This window comes from Eulemur rufifrons, chromosome 20 (genome assembly GCF_041146395.1).
Source record: "Eulemur rufifrons isolate Redbay chromosome 20, OSU_ERuf_1, whole genome shotgun sequence".
In the NCBI taxonomy this organism is placed as follows: Eukaryota; Metazoa; Chordata; class Mammalia; order Primates; family Lemuridae; genus Eulemur; species Eulemur rufifrons.
In genome coordinates this window covers 17,409,917-17,433,498 of record NC_091002.1, presented here as the reverse complement: position 1 = coordinate 17,433,498, position 23,582 = coordinate 17,409,917, and the positions used below count along the sequence as shown (strand labels likewise).

The window sequence follows — 23,582 nt, the reverse complement described above, 5'->3', positions numbered from 1 at the left end:
CTGAACCCCCTCTCAGTACTCAACAAAAATAATAATAATGATAATAGCTAACATATACATTCGAAACATTCAAATATATATACACATTAGCACCTCTTTTACATAGCAAAGATGTGCAAGGCTGATTTTCATCATGCAATGGTGCCTTGTTTTCCCAGCATGTCCATTGGGGGTTGGTTGAGCATATTGAGAAAGGAGCAGTGTGTGTGTGTGTGTGTGTGTGTGTGTGGCGGGAGGTGGGGGAGGGCTGGGGTCCCAGGGGCCTCCCTGGCTGGGCAATCATCTGCTGAGCTGTGCAATAATGACAAATTCACAATTTGAACTTCATTTCTCTTTGCCATTGGCTCTTCCGCCTTGCAACCTTCACAGTAATGAGGACCTGGTACAGATAAGTCTGTGACTGGCCAGAGCAATCAGAATTAATCAGCACTGCCCATTAAAAAAAATAATTGCCTTTATCATCTGCATGGAATTTAGCCTTGCCAGAGTTTGGCTGTGATCTTGACATGAGGTGCGTGGATTCGAGGCATCAGGCAAGGCCTGTTACCCCCAATATTTTCAGTCTGGAGAGAATGTGGAATGATTTGTCTCTTTTAATAAGATTTCCAGACCAATTTTTCAAGCTAATAGGTTTTACTGTGCCTCAAACAAGACCGCCTATATTTCAGGACACTTCTCTGCATTTGATTTTCTGGGTCACTCTCCCCTAACGCCCAGGGACGAGGGAAGGTTGCAGGGTCTTTCTAATCCTAAATCAGAGTCATCCTTTCACACAGATTCCCTCATTCGTGAGACCACATCGGCAGCAGAATCGGGTGACAGTCAGCACAGCGATGTGTGGGCACCTGTGGCATTCGAGCCCCAGGAACCATCAGGGTCTCCTCTCCCTGATGCCGATTTAGCCTGTGTAGGTAGTACAGCAAAAGGTGGGGAAACATGTTGGGGTCCCTTCTTGAAGCACCTTGGGTTCAAATCCCAGCTTTATTACTTTCTAGCAGAATGACTTGGCCAAATCTTTTAGCTTGCCCAGGTTGTTTTGCGTGGCTGTGAATTTTAATGTCTATTTAGCACAGGAACCTGCACCTAGGGAGGACTCAGTAAACGTGAGCTATAATTATTAGGCCGTGGGGGGGGAGGGTTACTAGAAACTAGATGGATAAGGAGAAGTTTCATTTTTTCCTCCACTTAGTAGGTCTTATGAAAACTTTGCTTTAGGGTCATACCCAAAGGACTGCCCTTGTGAAAATTCTTAACCAGCCAGCCTGGGGTAGCTGAGAAGATGGGTGGCCTCCTGGCTATGCGACACTGCACGTCAAGAATGAGAGACTTGTAGTTGCTCTAAAGAGCTGGAAGACGCAGGAGATAAGAGAGGAAGGTTGGGAGCGCAGTGGAACCAGTGAAGGGTAGAAGGTGACTCAACATGTCATATGACCCTACTCTTAGCCTCCTAATATTCTCTAAATTTGTACTATACTAGCACATGCAATGCTCAGTGTGCTCATATTTCTTGTGGAAGCCAGCAAGGAGCTGAGCTTTGCTCCCTGGTTCACACAGAAATGGACCAGAGACCACGTATGTGAACGGAGGAGCAGTTTATAGAACTCTTGGGGAGGGGGAGCCTCATGGTTTCTTAAAGCCCCAAAATAGGGATCCTAGGAAGCCCACTTGACTCTGTAAGACCATGAGGACCTAGCTGATCTTAAACCACACTTATACTCAATGCAACCTTGGTATTTTCTTCCTTAGATGGAAAACTTGTGAAGTTGGCTGACCCAAGAATAGACTGACATTCTTTAGCCTCGAGTTTGGACCAACTGACTTTCTGCCTCATCTCCTCATAAGTGACCTCCCTTACCCTGCCCTTCCCAATGGTCTGGGGGTGGGGCAGTGACGCCTTAGGGGAGGGGCCTCACCACGGCAGATATACAGTGGTGGTGACCACACCTGAGAGGAGAAGCCAGGCCCGTAGTTGCTGATGCTTTAGAAATGACCGTGCTTCTTCCAGGAAAATGGGCATTTTCTATTTATTGTCAGAGCGAGTTCGGCCAGGCAGAAGTGGTGACGCCTGTGTGGACAACCCGGGAACAGCTGCCACACATTATTCCACCTTGTGATCTCCATAGCTGCTTGGGCCGTGGAAAGATGTCCTTTGGGGGAGCAAGTTCACGCGTGAAATACAGCAAACGCAGAGGTAGCCTCACTCGTTAAGCATCTTTTTCTTGCTGATGGAATCAGAAAGCTTGTTAGTTGCTGGAATAAACATGCTCTGATGAGTTGAATGAAAACTAGCATATGGGGCTATTTTTGGAATAAACAATTTTAAAGCATATTTCAGTGCACCTTAGTTATGCCTTCCATTAATTGAAAAAATACTTTAATGAAATAGAAAGGCCAAGTAATATTGTAGCTCCAGAAATGCAGGACTCTACTTATCAAGGTCCCTGTGACACCGCAGGGCATGGGGGACATCAACCCCAGGCCACCTAAAGGTGAAGTGAATTGGTACTTTTAGGGGAGAAATATAGAGTTTCCTGAATTGGTTTTAAAATTCAGCTAAGTGATTCTAAGATACCTTTAAACAGACTCTATAAAGATCCAAACATAGATAATAGGCTTTGACAATGTGGCCAGTTCAAGATGACAAACTGTGGGTGAAGGGGTGACTAGAAAGACGCCAGGTGAAAAAGCATATTCACACGTCCCTCTCCAGTCTATCCTACCATAGTCCCGGGAAGTGAGCACGAAATCTCCACGTAGCAGGTGGAGTAACAGCTGCAACGGAGTTTGTTTCTGGGACAGGAGGGCAGGGATTTAGGAAAACACCTACAGAGGAGTTTGGTGGGGCAGAGGCGAGGCTCAGGGCAGGTTTTAGAAAGAGGTTCTAAGCAGAGAGCTGAATTTTGCAGCTTAAGAGAGGAGCCACCTTTGGGGAGAAAGTGGAAGAGCTGAGCAGGGAGGAATTGACGAGGAGGTGGACAGGGCCAGAGAGTGGTTTGGGCAACACAGCTGGGGAAGATGCGCAGCTGCTGGCCAGGGTTGAGGAACCCAAGGTGGGGTTTAAGAACAAGGACGTGTGATGTTCAACCTTAAGTCAGAGGCACTGCTGGGATGTGGACCCCACATCACCCCCACTAGAGCCCCAGCCGGAACCTGGAAGAGAATGTGAGAATGGGACCCCCTTGGAAGTCTCAGAAATCTTGGGGTGGACGTTGGGTTTTCCCACAGGATGGGGAGTAGGGAACAGAGCCAATTTTATTTGAATCTCAAAGATAGAGTGAACTTAGCCGGCATCCGGGTTATAGTAATCTAATAGAGGATGACATCAAGACTTGGAGATGTTGGAACACTGGCTCAGGGTAACAGAGCAAGGAGGTGGCGAGGCTACAACCTGAACCCAGGTCTCTTGACCCCAAGTTTCTTGTTCTACTGTTACCCCTACTATTCTGGTGGGGACAGAAACAGATGCAGCCCCGCGCAGAGCCAGACTGAGGCTGGATGAGATGCAGAGCTGGGCATTCCGTGTACTTTGTTAGCATGTTAGGCTGTGTTTTCACAAGCTGAGATAAAAATGGGGAGAGCGATGCAGGCTATTTGCCCTGCAGGCACAATGACAGGAAAAGACACCTCTGCAGCGCCCTGCTTTTCTCCTGGGGGGATGAGAAGCTCACCCCTCTCACTTGTGTGGGAATACATCACAGCCCGGCCCTCGTCCCTGCACCCAGCCACCCACCCTCACCTTCCACCTGGCTCTGCACCCCCCATCTCTCAGGCTTTCCACAGTGAGAGCCTCAGAACGCGGCAAGTCAGCTTTCCTATAAGCTATGGACTCTTGTTTGTTTTAAAGTAAGGAAACATTCCTGGCTGCTCCATACACCCGGGTGCCAGAGATCAGTGATTACCGGGTACTGGGGCCTGGAAATCCTGTTTGAAATGATGGCAAAAATCTTTACCATCTCTGGGTAGGAGGCCTGGGCCCAAGTCAGTGATGGGTTGTGTGACCTTGGACAAAATCCCCTCCCTGCCTGAGCCACAGTTTTCTGAACTGCAAATGACATGTGTGGTTTCCAAAGTGAGGTGTGTAAAGTTAGCAGGAAAAGCCAATGGGCCATCTTCAAGGCCTTTGAAAACCAAAGGGGACTCATGTTGTTGTCCTGAAGTGGAGGACACCAAGCCTCTGGCTTTGGGCTAGAATTAGAGCATCTCGTTGTGTCAGTTCTGCATCTGGCCTGCAGATCGGGAGTTCATTGAGACAGTTAAGTTCATGGAAAAATATGAGACAATTAAATCATTATTGATTACTAAATACAGTTTGGGAAATAAAAGCTTTCCCATAGAGGGATCACATGGGAAATATTGAAAGGTGTTTGATGATACTTGGATTATAAAATCTCTAAGATTTAAGCAAGGTAAAGGGCACTCCCTAGAATTAGTAGCAGGTAAAACAATGAGAAACTCAGGAGACACTCCAAGTATGGCCAAATAATAAATCAACAGAATATTCAAGAAATGCTGAAGCACTTATTATGTGGCGGTACCCAAAGTGAGGCTGGGCCTCACTGACCGCAAACCTGGCTCCAGGCTGATGGGATGCTCCTGTCTAGCTGGATTCTTTGAATAACTGTCCCCAGAGCTGGAGGGCAATGTGACGTGCCCCCTGGACACTGTTTCTCCCACCCCTTTGCTTCATGGTCAGCTTCTTCCTGCTGCTCGAGGGTCCTGCTGAGATGGTTCTAGATGAAGATGATTTCGTCCTGTCTGACGCCAAAGAGAGCTGGCAGGTGTGTATCACTTCTCGAGAATGGCGGCTCCACGGGGCTGGGGAGGTTTTCATGTCTCTTTTGTCCTCTGCCACGTCTAGGTCTGTCCCTGGCACATGGTAGGTTCTCGACAAATGTATATTGATGAGTGAATGATCGAACGGGGCGCAGAGAGCGAGCTCCTGGACCTGAGCGAGACCTCCCTCTGGGCCGGCACGATGGCCTGGGCTGGCGGGGAGGACCTTTCCCTTCTCTGCGGCCCTCCACGTCCTGCTGCCTCACAGCTCCTGACGGCTCTGACTCTGGACTCCAACCAAGACATGAATTTCTCCAGCTCAAGCCGCTCTCCATTCCAACACCCAGTGCCGACTCTGGCTCTCCCTGTACTTTCATCCTCACACCTGCCCTGGCTCGGATCCCTGTCACTCTGGCTCTAAAGTTCTGGTTACCGTGTTACTGCCTGTGTTCGTTTCCTATGGCTGCTGTAACAAATTACGATGCATTTAGTGGCTTAAAACAACACAGACATATTATCTTATAGGCCTAGGGGTTAGAATTCTGAAATGAGTCTTAAGAGGTTGAGATCGAGGTATCAGCACAGCTGGTTCCCTTCTGTGGTCTCTAGGAGAGAACCCACTTCCTGCCCCTCCCAGCTTCCAGAGGGCGCCCGTAGCCCGCAGTCCTCCGCTTGTGGCTGCGTCTCTTCAACTGCTGCTCTGTTATCATTGTCATGCACTGACTCTGATCCACCTGTCACCTGTTTCCTTCTTCTATTGGGCCTGACTCTACAATCCAGGATAATCTCCACATCTTGGGACCCTTAACTTCATGACATCTGCAAAGTCCCTACTTTGTGCTATGTGAAATAACACATTCACAGGTTTCAGGGATTGGGGTGGGGACATGTTTGGGGGGCCATGATTCTGCCTGCCATGCAGCCCCACCCCATGGCTGGCTGGCATGGAGGGTCTCCCGAGCTTTCCAAACAATATGGTGGGTGTGGCATGACTGCAAAGGGGGCTCCTTCCTGGTGCCCATTCCCCGTGGACTCTGGTGTATCCACAGATCCCACAAAGCTGGGAGAGACCTTGTCAATGCTGCTGGATGTGGTTGAAAAGGTTTTTTTTCCTGCTGAGTCTGAGAAACCACAGCATTGTTTGCTGGATGTTGTGGTTCTAGGATTGTGCCCCACAAATCTGACCACAGGTCTTTGGAGTCCTAAAAGAGCTAGAAAAATCTCTAAGGTAGAATGCCGAAGGTTGAGAGTCTTTAACCTGATCCCCCATTGGCCCTAATTGTCTTTGAACGGCAGCCACTGCAGAGAAGGGAAGAATGTTTGTGTCTGGGGATGGCTGATTGAATGAAATAGTGTAGGATTCCGAGCAGAGGCAAATTTAGCCAGCAGTGCAAACAAATAAAGCCCTGTGAGAGCTCCCACCCTCTCCTCAACCTTATTTTGCTGCAACGTACAGGTAGCCCTGTCCAATCCCCCACACGAGCCCTTATGGCCCTCGGTCAAACCACAGGATGTGGCATTGGTCTTCAGGAGTGACCTAGTGATGCCCAGGACCTAGGGCAGACTGTCCGTGCTGCTGGGCTGGCCCAAGCTGGGAGCTGCTTTGGCACGGGCGTGCAGGCAGACCGATACTGATGCCACTTCAGAGAACCGTCCCTCCAGGTGCCGAGGGCGGCTTTTCTGATGCTCGTGCTGTGTCATTGTTTATTTTTGCGAGGCGCCCAGCTGCTGCAGTGATGATATTTATATCAATAAGTGCTCTATTCATCTGCCGATTTCAGGGGATGCGTGCCAGCTGCATATGGCAGCCAACCTTAGGGCACTTCTGAGCCTGATGTTTTCGCATTTAGAAAATCAGTTCTTAAAGTCTGCACCAACATCTGGGCCCGAGAGATCCTGCGTTCACCCGGGACCCGTGCTGGAAAGGGGAGCTACAGCCCGCGATCTTGACCCTTGCTCCTCCACAGGCCCCAAAGTGGGGTTCCTCGAAACTCATCCTCTGTGCCCGGGCTCCGGTTTTTCAGAAAGGAATGTTGAAAAAGAGAAGAACAAACAGGCTGTCATAGGCCCGACCCCACTCCCGAGCTCATGAGCTGAGTTTGCTGTTTTACTTCTTCAGCCAAAGGAGTAGGCGTGGTGATGCCTTCTGACGCCAAATCCCTGCAGGGAATGCTTCAGGACACTCTGTTTTATGGGAATTCATTTATTTCCATAGTTATCTCAGTTTCCAACCTTCCATTGTTCAGGCCCCAAACCTTAGAAGTGTCCTTGATCCTTCTTTATCTCTCGAGTTCCATGTGCAATCTTTCAGGATATTTTGTTGGCTTCACCTTCGGGATATATCCAGCATCTACTCCCTTGCTACCCCTCTGGCTCAGGCCACCCTCAGCTGCCACCTGGGCAATTACAGCAGCGTCTGCTCCATCCTCTCTGCTTCCATTCCCAGCAATCAACCTCCCCCCTCCGGCACCCACAATCTCTTCTCAACACAGCAGCCAGAGGGATGCTTTTATTAAAAAGTCAAATTATGGCGCTGCTCTGCTTAAAACCTGTCAATGGCTTCCTGTGTTTCTCAGAGTGAAACCCCAAGTTCTTCCTATAACCTCTGTGGCCCTCTGACCTCATTTTCCACTCTTCTCCCTACATTCCCTCTGCGCCTGCCCCGGTGGCCTCTGTGTTGTTCCTTAAGGGCACCGGGTACGTGCGCACCACACGGCCACGTGCGGGTGCCGGGACACTCTTCCCTGAGACGGCTCCCGGACCGCTCCCTCATCCCTCACCTCCTTCAGGCCTGTGTTCAGGTGTCGTCTTCTCCACAGGGCCTCCCCGACTCCCTTGTCACGATTACGCCCCATGCCCCAGAACCAGCCCTACGATGGTCACCATCCTGCCCTTTTATTTTCTTCCGCCAAACATGTTTTTCACCTTCCAACACATAATTAAGTACCCTATAGAGTGTTGGTTGTTTATTGTCTGTCTCCCCCTTTAGAACAGAGGTTGCAAGAGAGCTGGGAATTTTTATGCGATGCTTTGTCTGTGCTGCTCACTAATGCATTCCGAGCACCAGCCTCCAGCCAACAGCAGATGCTCCACAGGTACGGGTTGCCTGAATGGAGGGACTCGCTCCCCAGCGTCTCCCGCAGACACGTCCCAAGCTGCACTCAGCTGCATCCCCGCCCGTCTGCACCCCTGCTGCCTTCCCCTCCCTCCTGCGCGTCCCATGTGGGCCGGTTGCCTCCCTGGGCACCTCATTGCCCAGACTACACAACCTGCCATTACCTGAGGGGACTCGTCCTTTCCATTCGCCTCCCAAGTGCAGCTGCTACCTAAACCCTGTGGACTTCAACTCTAGAGATGTTTTCATGTCCAACTCCAACTTTCTCGCCTCCTTGCCACTTCCGCAGTTTGGGTCACCCCCTTTACTTTCTGTACACTTGCAACATTGTCCTCCCCGGGCTCCTTGGTTCCCAGGTCTTCCCTCCAGCTTTGCCCCCTCCCTGGTCCCCAGACCTGGCTTTCCAACAGGCACTCTGGCCCTGCACAGCACTGTTAAACCTCACGTGTCTCTCCTCCCCGCACAAGTCTTTCTAACTGTGCTCCTGGGAACGGCAGGGATCCCACAAAGGTACCCAGAGAGACCGAATCTCTGAGGGGCACCAGGGGAAGACTAGGGAGCTGTGTAAGAGGAGCGCGACCCTCGCCGCATGCTTTGCCACGAGCAGCTCTTGATCATACCTGTTTCATACATTGGGCTTGCCTGAAAGCTTTTATCTGTAGAAAGGATTCTGTTGCTTGCACAGTAAAAGTCTGATGCCCACCACGCGGCCGTCCAAGGCCCGAGCTCCTCAGCCTGGCACGGGGAGCCCTCTGCAAGCCCTGCGGCACTTCCCGGCCTCACCACACTCTTCTCCTCCTGACACACCCGAGCCCCAGCCACACCGCACCAGAAGCTGTTCTGCAAACAAGCCTAAAACACACACTGCCCCTGCCTCGCCTTTGCCTCTGCTGTTCCCTCTGCCTGAAATGCCTTTTCCCGGCTAGCTCAGCCCCCAGATGCCTAAATTTCCTCTGCCTTCCTCAAGGCCAAAGTCACCTTCTTTTTGAAGTCTTCCCTCACCCTGTGGGTAGAATTAATTGCTCTCTGCTCTTGGCCAGCACAGCACTTCGCGCTGCTGACCTCTATTATACGCTGCCGCACGAGCTTGGGACAGTTTGCTCATCTGTCTCTGCAGCAAGGCTGGGAGCTTCGGGAGGGCTGCGACTACAGCTCAGATCTGCCTTAAAAAATTCTTATTCCCACCCAAGGCCTGAACAAGGCCGGCACTCAGACGGGAATGCATTGAGTTACTCTGAGTTTTCTTCAGGGCAGTGAAAGGACAGGTTTAAAAACCTGGAAGGCCTTTCCCACCTCCTCCATCCCAGAATGGCTGCCCTGCTCTAGGGGTGTGGGCTCCAGAAACTGTCTCAAGATAGTCAAATGATGTCACGCCTCTGCTTAAAACCTCTCAATGGCTCCCCGTTTCTCTCAGAGTGAACCCCCGAGTTCTTACGATGACCTCCACAGCCCTCTGACCTGATTTCTTGCTGTTCTTCCCACATTCCCTCTGCTTCTGTCCAGTGGCCTTGGTGTTGTTCCTTAAGGGCACCAGGTGCTTAGGGATGAAACAATGGAGTCTGGCCCTGGGGCGAGTTGGACAAAGGCGGGGGCAGGTGTTTGCTGGGGGCCTGGGAACACCAGAGCCCAGGGAAAGACTCACTGCCTCTGCAGGCAGCAGGACGGGCTCACCCGGTGCTCACGGCCAGACAGTGCCCATCGCAGGGCAGCCAGCTGGGCAGGTGCGGCATGTCGTGAGGTCTCCCCCTCCAAGTCTAGAGCACGGCTCCCCTGCCCCGCCTAGGCCCGCCCAGGGCAGCGGCTGGGCCTCCTCTTACCTGGGCAGTGTCCATCTCATTCAGCATCACCACGGAGGAGCAGTTATAGTCGAACACCAGCCTCCAGAAGTCCGCCACGGTGTTGGGTAGAGGGTGCTGGGTGACCACGAAGGCGGCAGGCTGTTTGTGACTCTGACAAAGGAATGACACAGGCTTGGTAAAATACACAGCCATCAGTGATACTCTGATGACGATGACGATGATGACGACGACGACGAGGCCCGGATGGCTGCCAGAGGGCCCCCGAGCCTGCCAAATAGATTATACAAAGCACCTGCCTGTTCTGTTATCTCTCAGTGCCCTGGCGGCAAAGGGGACCTTCTCCTAATGAACACATTCTCCTCCAAACTAAGACATTTCATTAGGAAAGTGTCACTCGGATGGGGATTATTCAAATAAATTATTTATGTCTTGGAGCTCAGCAAATAATCATCATTATAATATGAAATGAGAAAAGATTCTAGAAGCAGATTTGCTGCTCTGCTGGCCCAGACACCTCTTGGGATATGAGAGTTCCACCGAGTCCCTGTGTCCATGATGTGGGGGAGGGTTTGCGCTGGCCTGGAGCTCACTGCTGCCCCCAGGCTGGAATGAGGGCTGAGTTGGCCTGGCAAAGAGGGCAGTGTGCCCTGTGAGCCAGTAGGGCAGTGGCACACACATTCTACCTGTGGTTAGAACCAGGCAGACCTGGGGTTCAAGCCCAGCTTTGCCACTTATAAGTCATGAGTCATCCATCCGTCCATTCATCCACCCATTCATTCATTCATTCATTCATTCAAACGCTACTTGGAGAGTGCCTTTTGGGGTGGTGGGAGAGGGTGCCAAGCACTGGCAAGTTATGGGATCACTCCAAAGCTCCGATACTGTAACTAGAAAACAGGAATCATAAATCCAAAAGGGTAGTTGTCACACAGATTGAATGAGATTTGCATGTGGAAAGACCAGCACACAAGAGCCTGACCCTACACCCACTGGAAGGGTGGAAACACCCTTGACTTTGTCTTTCACCCGTGGCGCCAGCATTGTGGCTGGTGCACACCAGGCCTCAGTGCAGCTCCAGCAAATAAGTGAATAAATTCAGTCCCGGGTTACAGATGAGGAAATGGAGGCCCAGAGGAAATGGCCTGTGGGAGTCTGCAAGCTTCAACTGGGCCCTAACTGTCACACTACCCTGTGAAGAAGGTGTCTGTAGAACTTGGGGAGCTTGCTCACTTCGTGAGCCGTTTGTGACACCTGAGAAATAGCTCGTGTTCTCAGGAAGTTTTCTCAGGAGATGGTTTCTGTGGGAGTCATAGCTGTTTTCAGTGGAGTCACACGTCAGAAGGAAGATGGGGAGGGAAGACGGACAAAGCCCCCGCAGAAGCAGGACAAAGGCCTGCATGCATTGCAAAGGATGTCCGGCATGCATTAGGGGGCTCTGCCTGCCAAGAGCCTTCTCCCGGCCAGTGGCATGATCAGAGGGGCGTCTGGGAGGGTGGACCATTTAGTTTCCCAAAAGCCAAACTCTTAGCTACAGACAGACAGGCCAATTCCAGACATGGAAAGGAATCCAGGCTTTAAGAGTCAACAGACACAGGGTTCAGATCCGTGAATCCCCTATTTCTGAGCTCGTTGACCTTGAGCAAGTGCCGGAAATACTCTGACCCTCAGGACCTCACTGGAAAATGGAGATATTAATACCCAAATGCAAAACGAGACGGCACAAGTCCAGGGCCCGACATGGTGCCCGGCACTCAGTGAATGTTAGTTTTCTTTCCTTTTTTCCTGTCTCTGTGATAAATGCTCTATTAGGCCAGCACGCCTGACAAAGCCTTATCTGAAAATATGTTCGAGATCCGTGCTCCTGCCGGGTTTCAGGGATCAGTCGGCAATCCATTTCATGGATAACATCATCCTTTACCAGGGGAAACATTAAAAATTAACCCAGAGGACTTCATATTTTTCTGCTAGAAGCAAAGCTGCTATGGTTACCAGATAATGCACAGACTGAGCTGGAATACAGATAAGGACTATTTTTTTTTTAATATAAGAAAGGAAAAGGCCCAGTGATGGCTCACAGGAGAAATGCCCTGTGGACAAAGAGAATACAATCCGCATCAGAGCTTGGCAGAAGGCATTTGACTCCAGGCAGCATCTAACCTACTAAGTAGAAGCCAGGAGTTTGTTTGATCCTTGCTTGGATGAGGAAGGCAGGGAGGAGTGTTGGGACAGGTGGCAGACAAAGCTAGGAGGAACTTGGAAGTGTGGGTGCACCTCTGAACCCCATCTCTCAGCTTACACACACACACACACACACACACACACACACACATTGACTTGGGAAGGCTCTAAGCTAAGCTAATGCCAGACGTCTTCTCTCCACTTCCAGCTACTTGACATGACCAAGATGAGACTCCCTGCTTCTGGACCTGGGGCCAGAGTTTTCAAGCAGGACAGGGGCACCTTGTGGGCAGAGGCCAGGGCAGACCCCTGGAGAGCTGAGATAGACATTGGAACTCCCATCACCTCCCTGCTTCCAACACCTACGACCCTTGGGGAGAAAGTGCAGGAGGATCAGAGATTAGAAAAGTAATTGGCTTTGACCCCAGGAGAGAGCACCCTATGTTCTTGTCTGTTCTGAGTGAGATGGGAGGGCCTCGTGGGCTGGATGGATGTGATTTCAGATATGGGGTGGGGAGGGAACGTAGAAGACCTCATTTCAATCAGGCCACAGTGTTCTTGATCCTTGGCCTCCGGAGGTGCAATGTTTGCATCTTACTGGATGGAGAAAACTGTGGGGAGGCTCAAGAAATAAATTCTAGGGTTTAGGATTTGCTATTAGCTCTCTGGGTGACCTCGAGCAAATCTAGTTCTCTCTCTGGCCGCCATTTCCTCTGAGGAAAAGTGCATGGCCGGGACTAGCTGGTCTATGGTTCCATCCTGCTGCAAACACCTCCATATCTTGGAGGTGAAGCAATGATACTCACAAGCAGCTGGAAGACCCCAGGGAGAAGCACACGAGGCAGCAGCATGGGCCCACTGGGGCAGGGACATGACCCTAATCCCAAACCAGGGCAGCATGGAGTGCCCTTCTAGGGCCTGATGTCGAGAAAGCAGGAGACAGTGCCCCTAACAGGACAGCTGGGACCTGGCCAGCTCCCCTCCCTGCTTGTTCTACCACTTCCCATCATCGCCCAGTAACTACGTACTGAGCACCTACTATGTGCATCCTCATTCTTGCCTCTGCACAAGTGTTATCTGGGGGCCTGCACGGGAGCTACTAGAGGGCAGAACCTATGTCTGCACCATATTGTGTTTCCAGGGCTCAGGGCCAAGGGCTGGCACAGAGAATGCTTCCCTTACTGAGCTTCAGGCTGGGAGTCGGCTCGTGGAAGATGGGAAGGGGTGCTGGGCAGGCCTGTAGACTTGCTGCGGTGTCATGGGAGCCACTTTAAGCCTTCGGTCTATTCTTTCCAGGCTTTTTATGTAAGCAAAGGAGCCAAGAGCACGGCTGGTCTAGGTTTAGACCAGAGCCTTCGGGGGGAGCAAGGTCCTTGGGGCCAGGAGGTCAGAAGCAAGGAGAGGCTGGCTGGTGGAGTCTGGGCCCTGGGGTCCAGCCACCACCACCCTGGGAAGGAGCTGTTCCCCGGAATGCCAGCCAGAAGCTTCCTGCCAGGGCTTGGCTTACGTCCATCAGTGCCGCGTTGATGTAATTGCTGGATTCCCCGTCCACCGAGATGAGGAAGGGCAGGCAGCGGTCCAGAGGCAGGACGTCCATGCTCCGATTCTTATCATGGTTCCGGGGTAGGAGCCCGATGCTGCAGTCCTCAGGCCGCACTCGGGGCGTCACAATGTTGAGGGTCTGTGGGGCACAAAGGCAGATAGATAGGCCCTGCTCAGATGGCTGCCCCTGAACAGAGACACAGTGACGTTCCAAGTGAGCCTAAATTGCCTATCTCTCCCCTCCAAGTCTGGCCCCACTGTCCCTTCCCCAGGGCCTGTTCCTCTTCTGGGGTGATGTTCTATCATCTCCCACTCCCTGCTGCAGAGCCTGTGAACTGTGTGACACCTTCAAGGTGCCGAGGCTGCAGGGACAGCACACCCACACGCCGGCTTAGACACAGACTTGCCACACCTGCCAATCACGTGATCTAAGTGGTTCAGCTCGGCCAGTGCTGCAGTAAAGGGTGGGCCAGCCAGGAGGTCATATGTGACACAGGGGAAGGGAATCCCTAATGAGTGTTAAACATCACGTGGAGTATCACGGAATGAGGAAGATGATTTATCAACACTCTTCTCCGAGAGAGAGCTGTCTGAGGATGGGGGATGCTCAGATGAGCTGCTCGGGAGGGATGAGAGATTTCCAAGGGGCAAGCCTTAGTAAGTCTGGAAAATTGCAGGGTTTGTGCTCTGCAGAGTAAGTCTTCCAAGTTTGAAACTGAACTTCCCCAGCCAGCAGATTAGATGAGATGTTATGTGTGATGGCCAGGGATGGCCAGGGTTCTGTGTCCCCCGTCCTTCCCTCATTCAGCACTCTGAGGTCTCTACTCCAAATCAATAAAGACTGGTGTTTGAAGAAGCACTAAGGTACTGGCCTCCCTGGGGTATCTGCCCATGGAACCACGGGCCCAACATTTGCCCATAGACTTGAAGCGTGTCCTAGAGCTTCCTTGCTTCTCCTGGCCTGGTCCTCAGCTCCCATTGCCCAGGTGGGACCCTGACACTGGCCGTAAGATGAAGGGCTAAACTCTGACTTTGCCTTACCCAGTGATTCATACCCAGGCCTTTCAGACCGAAGTTGCTACAACTCTGACCATACGGGCTCCGAGGTGCAGATTCGCTATGCCTGATCTGTGCTCTAGGACGCTGCTTCTCAAAGTTTAATATGCTTACAAATCACCAGACATCTTGTTAAATAGAAGGTTCTCATTCAATCGGTCTGGATGGAGCCCAAGATTCTGCATTTTTCCATTGAGAAAATACTGAAAAACCTGAGTCCCTCCAGGGAAGGAGGAGTATAAAATTCACACCTGTGTGCATAAACTTGTCTCCAATCACAACCTGGACAAGAACTGAATAAGACCTCAGTTCAAAAACACAATCATAGTTAAAAACGAGCCTCAGCAATCACTGAGTGGTTCATGGTTGCACATTTTATGTTCTGAAATGCATTCTGTAGCTGCCTAGAACTGCAAACACTGAAAGTGCATAGACACATCAATTCTCACAAAGAAAGCTCCATGAATGCACACAAAGCCACTGAAGCTGGCTAGGTCACTGTCACGGCCTGAATGTTTGCATCATCCCCAAATGCATATGCTGAAATCCTAACCCCCGAAGTGATGGTATTGGGAGGTGATTAGGTCATGAGGGTGGAGCCCTCATGAATAAGATCAGTGCTCTTATAATAAGAAATGTGAGAGTTTTCTTCCCTCTGCTTTCCACCATGTGAAGAAACAATGAGAGAGGGCGGCCATCTGCAAGCTGGGAAGCGAGCCCTCCCCAGACGCTTGATCTGTTGACAGCTTGATCTCGGACTTCCCAGCCTCCAGAAATGTGATGAATAATGTCTATTGTTTAAGCCACCCAGTCTATGGAAATTTGCTATAACAACCCGAACTGACTAGGACAGTCACTGAGCCTAAGATTTGTCCATACCTGAAATTCATCTTTGATTTGGCTGGAGTTTGTCTGGGGGTCCAGCCTGCTGATATTGTAGTAGAGAGAGCGGAACTCACACACAGGGATGGCGGTGTTGCCACAGAGGCACGCCTCCAGGATGGCATCGTGCACAAACACGTATTGCTCCTGCAAAGTCAAGGGGAGAGGGACCAGGGCACCAGGTAAGAACAGTGGCCTGGGAGTTTGTTGTGCATATTTCCTCTTGCAGATTGTGAACAATGGGCATGATTTATATTGCAGAATCCTTACTTTTTATCCTGTAACCCAAAGGGCCAAGTTTCCATGTTTCACTGTGATCAGCTGAACTATGGTGAGTTTTGTTCCTTGTACAAGATTGAAGAGCATAGTCACTGATAAAAGAGAGAACCTTCTAGACATGCGTCAGCATGTGTTCTTGGTGTCCAGCCCACGTCCCCTCAGCTTTCACCTTCACCTAGTGACAGCTGCTTGCTGCAGAAGCCTGGATTCTCTGCTGAGGGCTTCCTTTCTAGTCCCAGGAGCACACCCAGGCTGTGTGCAGGGCAAGCCAGCAGGACCAAGAGTTAATGCCCTGGGTAGTAGCCCTCAAGCAACCCAGATGGAGAGTTGGGGATAAAACCCACATTCCCTCCCCCCTTAGGTGGGATAACTTGGAGGTGCGTGTTCCACACTATTGGAGATCCTGGCAGAAATGGGCTCCAGTTGTCTACAGTGTTTAACAGCTTGTTAAAGTCGTCTTTGCTGCCTCCCCTTCTCTCTCTCACGTTCCCACTCACCAACCAGCACGTCTTGGGATTAGCTCCCAAATAAACTACTTGCCCTCAAATCTTTGTCTCAGGGTCTGCTCCTAAAACATGTGTCGTCCCTCTCCCATCGCCATTCCTTGTATCTGCTGTTCTCTTCTCCTGAAACACCACTCTCTCTCTCTATACCTTCAATGTTTCATTCCTTCTGGAAAGTCATATATTAATCCATCAGGCAGAAGTTGTGGTTACTTCTAGGCCATTGATAAATGTTTGTTGAGTGACTTTTTTTCCTGCAGAACTTGGTCTATTTCTCTATAAAGCGCTCATCAAGGTTCATCATGATGAATCTGCATGTGACTATGTCTCCCCCACTGAATAGTAAGGACCATGTGTCTGACTCCAAGCAGCAAAGCTGCCTTCTGCACACGTGGACCTGGGCACAGACAGAGCAGCCCTCTTGGCTTTAGTGCTGGAAGCCTGCAGACTGGCCTGCACCGGGGTCCTGTGTGTGTAAGCCTATCAGTGGGGGTTTTGCCTCCGGTAATTTCCCTTTGCAGGGTTGAGGATGTGTGCGGCTCCTCATCTGTCCCCCCTCTGACTGCCTGGGCACCCACAGCCTTCACTAGAACCCGAAGATGGGCTGATTGCAGGAACGACAAGCCAGGGCACAGGGGAGTGGGACAGGCAGAAAAGGTGCTTGGCGAGAGCATGTAGGGTCTTGGGGACACAGGCACCCATGTTCTATGACAGTCTGGCTATGTGAGGTATTGGGGATATGATTTCTGGGTTTCTTCTTCATCGGTAAAATGGGGATACTAGTAGGAGCTACACCACAGGTTGCTGGGAGGAGTAGAAACAATACTCTGAATACAGAGCATGTGTACTCCTGGCTCATGGTAGGCGTGCAACAATAAAGACGAACCCCTTCCACATTCCTCAGGTCTTGGGCTCCATAACTACACAGAGAGGTGCCTGAAGGTCCCTTCCCTCAAGGGCAGGGGCTGTGTATTGTCTCTCTTGGAATCCTCAGCACCTAGTTCAAGTACTCAAAAAGTTAGTTGATTAAGCCATTCCCTGCAGTGCCTGAATCGATGCTTGGCACATGGCAGGCATTCCATACGTGCCAGTGCTTCTCTTTCCCTCCCACTCCTTCACCCAAGGCAGAAATACTATTCAAAGAATCCCTGAAGTCACCATTGGGTCCCTGCTTGGATGCCCTCAGAGATGGGGAACTCACCATCATTCATCACTGGTGGAAGTCCCTGCACTGAGACCACCAGGGTTGGCTGGGGCACCCCATCCTCTACAGTGGTCTCCCCATAGCAAGCCGTGTGTTTACTCCCACTCCTCCCACACCCGGGTCCCTTTCTATAGGATGCCTCCCTGCATGGGTCTCCCAGCTCTAGCACGCTTCTCCTTAGCCAGCGGCTCAGTCCCCTAGGACTCACCTCTGTCTGTACCAAGTTGACCCTCTGGGCCCGGAGCTCGCGCACACAGTTGAAGATGTCCACCACCCCTTCGTTCTCGGCCATGTCGAGCATGGTGTCGATGGCGATGAAGCAGCCGGTCCTCCCGGCCCCAGCACTGGGAGAGAAGGTATGGTCTGTGTTAGGGATCTCGGGGTGGAGCCAGCCCTGGGACCTTCCCGTCCCATGCAGCCCCATCCTCGAGGGCCCTGCTGAGAGGCAGCGTGCTGCAGAAGCCAGGCAGAGCCCAACAGTCTGAATCCCAACACTCCCAGGAGATGCTGAACAAGCAACTAAACTTAGAGCCTCAGCTCTCTCCTCTCTAAAATAAGAGAGTAATGCTTGTTTTCGAGGCTGTTTTATCAGGACTGACTTATTTTGTTATACACATTTACCAAACACTTATTTAGGGTTTAGAGAGTGCCCGTCATTGTTCTAAGTGCTCTACAAATGTTACCTATATAAATTTCCCTATGAGGTTGTTAGGAAGTGTCTCATCCCATTTCACAGGTGAGAAAACGGAGGCACAGAGGGATGACCTTGCTCAAGGTCACATAGCTGGCAAGTGGCAGAGCTGGGACTTTTACCCAGGCAGTCTGGCTGCAGACTGTGTGCTCTTACACCTCCTTTCTTAATAATATAGGACACAATTCACACTTACACAACATGTGTGCATGCAGTTTTCTCAGTCATTGGATAACAATAACTCATCTATATAGTATAAAACACCTAACGTGGTCCCAGCACGCCGGAGATGCCCAATAAACACATCTTTCCTCTTTCCTTCCCTTCTTTTCTCCTGTACCTTTTTTCTTCTTCAGCAAATCAGGTGATGGATGGAAGCAAGGAAGGAGAGGAGAGAGAGAGAACAGAGGGGAGGTGAATGAGAGGGCAGAAACTAGAGTCCTCTGAGCTGTCCCCAAGGCAGAGAACAAATCCCAGAGCCCCATGTCCAAAGCCCAGTGTTTGGCTCCACCTGTTTCCCTGGGATCATGAGCCAGAGCATCACTGAACCGGAGCAGCTGACAGTCCTGAGACCCTTGTCGAGTATCACGATTCCTGATTTATATTGAGTTTCTGATCACCGATGGGACTCTCAGACCAAGTACAAAATAGCAAGAACGCAGTGAGACTCTGCACCACGGCCAGCCCTGCCCAGATTGGTGCTGGCTTCTGAAACAAGGGTGCGGACCCAGAGACAAATGGGACATTTTCCGTAAACACGTACAGTCTGGGAAGGGAAGGCCAGGCAGACTGTCAGGGAGGCCCTCTTTGGCTTCATTTTCACGTCTTGCTTTCCTCCTGGAAACAAGTGTCTTTGTCTAACAATGTGGAAATCAAAGGAAATTCCGAGAGGAAGAGCAATGGAACAAGAAGAAAAGCAACATTGGCCCGACTATAGATCCAAGGAGCACAGGCCAGTGGGGACCATCACCCACAGCAATCCGGAAAGCAAGCCCATCAGAAGCAGAGTCTTCATTCGTGGTAAAATTTCATGGTTTCAATTGGGTGAAGTCTGACTTATATTTGCTTCAGAACAACCCCGCCGAATCCAGAGCCCACAACAGGGGCTCAACGGGCCGGACTTCAGTATGGAGGAGGGAGTACAAAGGACCACTCATCTGTTTCTTCTTCGGTGTCTCATCTTCAACATGTTTTAGCAGAAAGAACCAGCCCAATTTGGTTTTGGATCTTGTAACCATCAGCGAACAAGTTGCCTGGTGTCTGTGAGCCTCGGTTTTCTGACGCATATAACATGCCTCCCTGCAGGGGCTTTGTGAGGATCTGGCTGTGTTGATTTCAGCAGCGCAAAGTAATTGAACACAGGGTATTGGGAAGGGACCCCAGGGATCAAACCCCGGCTCTGCTACTTACTAGCTGTGTGACCTTGTGTAAATAACTTACTCTTTCTGGGTTCCATACTCTCCTCCGCAAAATCATGCTGATAATAACAAACAGACCTACCTTGCAGCATTAATAGATACCACATGTAAACTATGAAATCGCATTAAAAACATAATGCATGTAAATTGCTTAGCCCTGTGCCTAGCTGCATAATAATTTCTCAATTAATAGTTGCTACTTATATTCAACAAATATTTGTTGAGCATCTACATTGCACTAGATGCTGGGATTGGGGGTAAGGATATGAAAATACGGTTCTTCTCCTGAGGGATTAACCATCTGGGGAGGGGGATGACATTAAGAGGCAGAGAATGGTGATATTTTTCAGTGCTTACTGCATGTCAGGGATTCTCCCAGGCACTTAGCCAACCCATTCAATCTTCACAGCAGCCCCAGGCGTGGGTACCATTCTGCTCAGATGCATTCAGGTGACTTGCTATGGAGATGTGGGTGTAGAGCCACCATGCACAGCACTGGGGCTTAGCAGAAGGCCTGATAAATATTTGCCATTGTTGCTCTTTCTCTCTAATCCCTATTCCAGCTGCGCTTTGGGATATAGGGCTTTGGAGCTACGGTTCTATTGTCCTTGGGTTGCTCTGAGATGTAAAGCAGAGAATACGTGCAAAACACTTAGAGAGCCCACAGGTGTCTAAGCCCAGGCCTCTTCATCCTCAATCGCTTCACCTGTGAAATGGGCGTGTGTAGCTACTATGGCAGTGAAGATAAATGGATGCTGTGTGAGGTGGCTGGCTCTGAGACGTCCACAGTTTACGGGGTCTTCCTTGGTCCCTTGACTGACACGGATACTGCCAGGGCAGGGACACAATCCCCTGAGCACACAGGGTCTGAGAAGTTGCACTGGCCAAGGTCGCACTGGAGGAGAGAGGCACTGGGAAGGAGGGGGACGCAGGCTGGCCAGCTTCAGGTCGGGACATGCATCCTCCTCCAATTCTGAATGCCCTTGACACGACACTTCATCTCCATTTGGGAGGATTCAAAGACGTGCCACTCATTCTCAATGTGACTTTCTAGGTCAGAGCTGAAAATATCTCTTCCCCATAATAAGGTGAAACCTGGTCCTGTCCACTCACTCTCTATTAGGGACCCTGCAGGCCAGCAAGTGATTTTAAAAATAATAGAAACAAAGAGAAGCAAGCTTCTGCCAAGGCATGCCGCTGCCACACCAAGGAGCTGAGGGCGAGTGTCTGGAGAAAAGCATGTTAAATATCCCAGCTCTGTGTCTACCTTCTTGGCACCTCAGTTTTCTCATCTGTGAAATGGGAATGATAATAACGCCCACCTCTCGAGGCTGGATGAGAGTTAAATGAAGTAATGTGGGTAATTTACTCACGGCAGGTGTAGCAGGTACTGTCAGCGCCCAGCCTCAATCTCCAGTGACTTTACTATTTCAGGGCAACAACAATAGCAATGACTACTGCAGCTAGTACTGTTATTGACGTTGTTAGACCCTGGGGCTGGATCTCATCAGAAAGCGCTGGGCCCCGGGGACACAGGCAGTAGAGTCTTTAGGGCAGAGAGTTAAGGCTACGGGAAAAGATAATCTCTCCCTCTCTGAGAAAGCCGAGCTGCAGAGGCGCTCCTGGTTAGGTGGGGGACCTTTGACTCACCTGCAGTGGACCACTATGGGCCCAGCTTCCGGGGGATTGAGGAACTTGACCTGGCGGATGAAGCCCAGAAGGCCAGTGGCATAGCAGGGGACGCCGTGGTCGGGCCAGCTGGTGAAGTGGAAGAGACGGAGCTCCCGGATCTCGTGGTAGCCTTTCTGAGGAGAGAACGGGCCTCTGTTCCTATAGCTGCTGCCCTCCCTTACCCAGCCCAGCAACCTCCAGGGAGGACAGGGCCTTCGCAGGGTTAACAGATGTCACTACACAGAGTGATTCTGGGATCAGTCACATTTAGACATTTGGGAAATATGGAACTAGTTAAACTGAAACCAATTGCTTTATTGCAGGACTTCTCAGAGCCTTTAGTGCACTCATACACATTCTGAATGCCCAAGAGGACAATATAGCAAGTATTTGCCAAGGGGACCCTCTTTGACAGGTGTTTTATAGGAAGTGTATTCAGTAGAACAGACCCAAAGAAATGATGGCCCTAAAGACCAAGTTCAAATTGCTTCCAGTGAAATACAAGGCCTTTCAGTGATTGAGATCTAATTTCCTCTAGTGTTCTAGCCTTGACCGTGATAGTCTCTGTGGCTTTCAAAGTTTAAAAAATTTATCAGACTTCCTTATTAATTAGATCCTTATTTAGAATTATAAGATGTGAAACAAATAAAAGCAGAGTGGTGGTAGGGCCTATAGCTCTGATCAATTCCCGCCCCCCCACCCCCAAACAAAAAAACAAAAATGCACTCTAGGCCAAACAGTGGTTTTCTGACTATTCCATGGCCAGGTCATACCTCTGAGCCTTTGCTTATACAGCTCCCCCTACCTGCTTTTTTGCTACTTAGCAATCTCCTGCAGATATGTAGAGAGCATTGAATAGGAAGAGTCAGTTTGAATGTTCATTCCTTTAGTTAAAAAATAGACCAACCTAAATAACATAGCAAGACTCTGTCTCTACAAAAAATAGAAAAATTAGCCAGGCATGGTAGCACATGCCTGTAGTCCCAGCTACCTGGGAGGCTGAGGTAGGAGGATCACTTGAGCCCAGGAGTTTGAGGTTGCAATGAGCTGTGATGATGCCACTGCACTCCAGCCTGGGCAACAGAGTGAGACCCTGTCTCAAACAAGGAGAAAAAAATTCACCAAAGCTTATCTGTGCCCAGCCTTATGCTAGGCACTAGGAAGGTAGAAATAAAAGCCACAGCCCTTGTCCCTGGAACAGCTTATGGCCTCTTTGGGGAGGCAGACACCTAAGTGAATAATTCTACTAAAATGTGTAAAGGAGTGTCAGCTAACCTGATCTGAGGAGAGGAGAAATCAGAGAAGGCTTCCTGGAAGAGGTGATGCTTGACCTGAATCTTGAAACATAGTAATAGCATTGACTGTGTGCCAGTCACTCTTCTGAACACTTCAATGTGTTAATTCACTTAATCTTGATACCAATCCTCCTATTGTTATCTTCATTTTACGGATGAAGAAACTGAGGCCAAACAAGGTTGAGTCACATGCCTAAGGTCACAATACGACTAGTAAGTTGTAAAGTGACAACATGCACTCTGGCTTTCTGGCTCCGAGGTCTGCACGCCTGGTCATTAAGATGCGCTGATGCATGAGTATCCCCAGGCAATGAGACGGAGGGAATCCAAGGCAGAGGGGCAGCATGGGAAAGGGTCTGGGGATAGAACTTAGCATGGGGTGTGCAGAGTCCACTGAGGCAGGTGGAAGACAGGCCATGGGGGACCTGGGTCGTGGGAGGATGGGTGGCACTGGATCCTGGAAGGCCTTGAATCCACATTGAGGCCTTTGGACTTGATCTCAAAGGCATTGGGGAGCAGTAGGGAAGTTGTCCAGATGATTGCACAGAAGGGGAAGTGCGTGATAAGACTTGTATTTCAGGAGGCTTCATCCCACAGCCACTCTCAGCTGAGTAGGGGTCCCCTCCCCTGGGGCAAGGGTGGGAAAGCTAGAGTGACCAACTGGCTTTGTCAACTGCCCAGTGTGCCCAGGACAGAGGGGTTTCCCAGGATATGGGTCTTTCAGTACTAAAACCAGGACTGTCTGGCAAACCAGACTACTTGGTTACCTGAGTAGCTGTACCCAAGACCCCTGTGCCTCAGGATTGGCCCGAGCACGCAGTGCCGCAGGTGGAAGCCAATCTCCAGCCGAGGCCATATCCCCAGGGCCGAGTCTCCGGCCCCCGCCCTGCCTTGCCTCCCTCACCCGCTTCCTCCTGCACACTCTCCCTCGACACAGGATCCAAGGCACCCAGACCCTCCTGCCACGGGATCTGCTTCCAGGAAACCCAAACTAAGGCAGGGGCAAGACTAGGGGGAGAGTCCGGCCAGGAGGAAGAGAATAAAGACCCAGATAAAGGCAGCGGTGGGTGAGCTGAAGCGAGAGAGGAAAAGGCAGCTCCAAAAACACTTGGGTTTTCTGCACTCCATCCTCCAAATCAGCTCAGTCCTGGGAAGCCCTCCGTCTATCCCCTCCCA

At 50.7% G+C, this 23,582-nt stretch overlaps 1 protein-coding gene across 1 annotated transcript in view; it reads right to left on the bottom strand.

Annotated features, from left to right (window-relative positions):
• PTPRT (protein tyrosine phosphatase receptor type T) overlaps positions 1 to 23,582 on the bottom strand; it is a 778,866-nt gene that overhangs the window by 7,076 nt on the left and 748,208 nt on the right. Inside the window, exons 30-34 of the mRNA XM_069495747.1 lie at positions 21,091 to 21,245; positions 17,540 to 17,675; positions 15,343 to 15,492; positions 13,373 to 13,546; positions 9,706 to 9,837 (exon numbers count right to left, since the gene is read on the bottom strand). Coding sequence (XP_069351848.1) covers positions 9,706 to 9,837; positions 13,373 to 13,546; positions 15,343 to 15,492; positions 17,540 to 17,675; positions 21,091 to 21,245 — 747 coding nt within the window. The remainder of the gene's footprint in view (positions 1 to 9,705; positions 9,838 to 13,372; positions 13,547 to 15,342; positions 15,493 to 17,539; positions 17,676 to 21,090; positions 21,246 to 23,582) is intronic.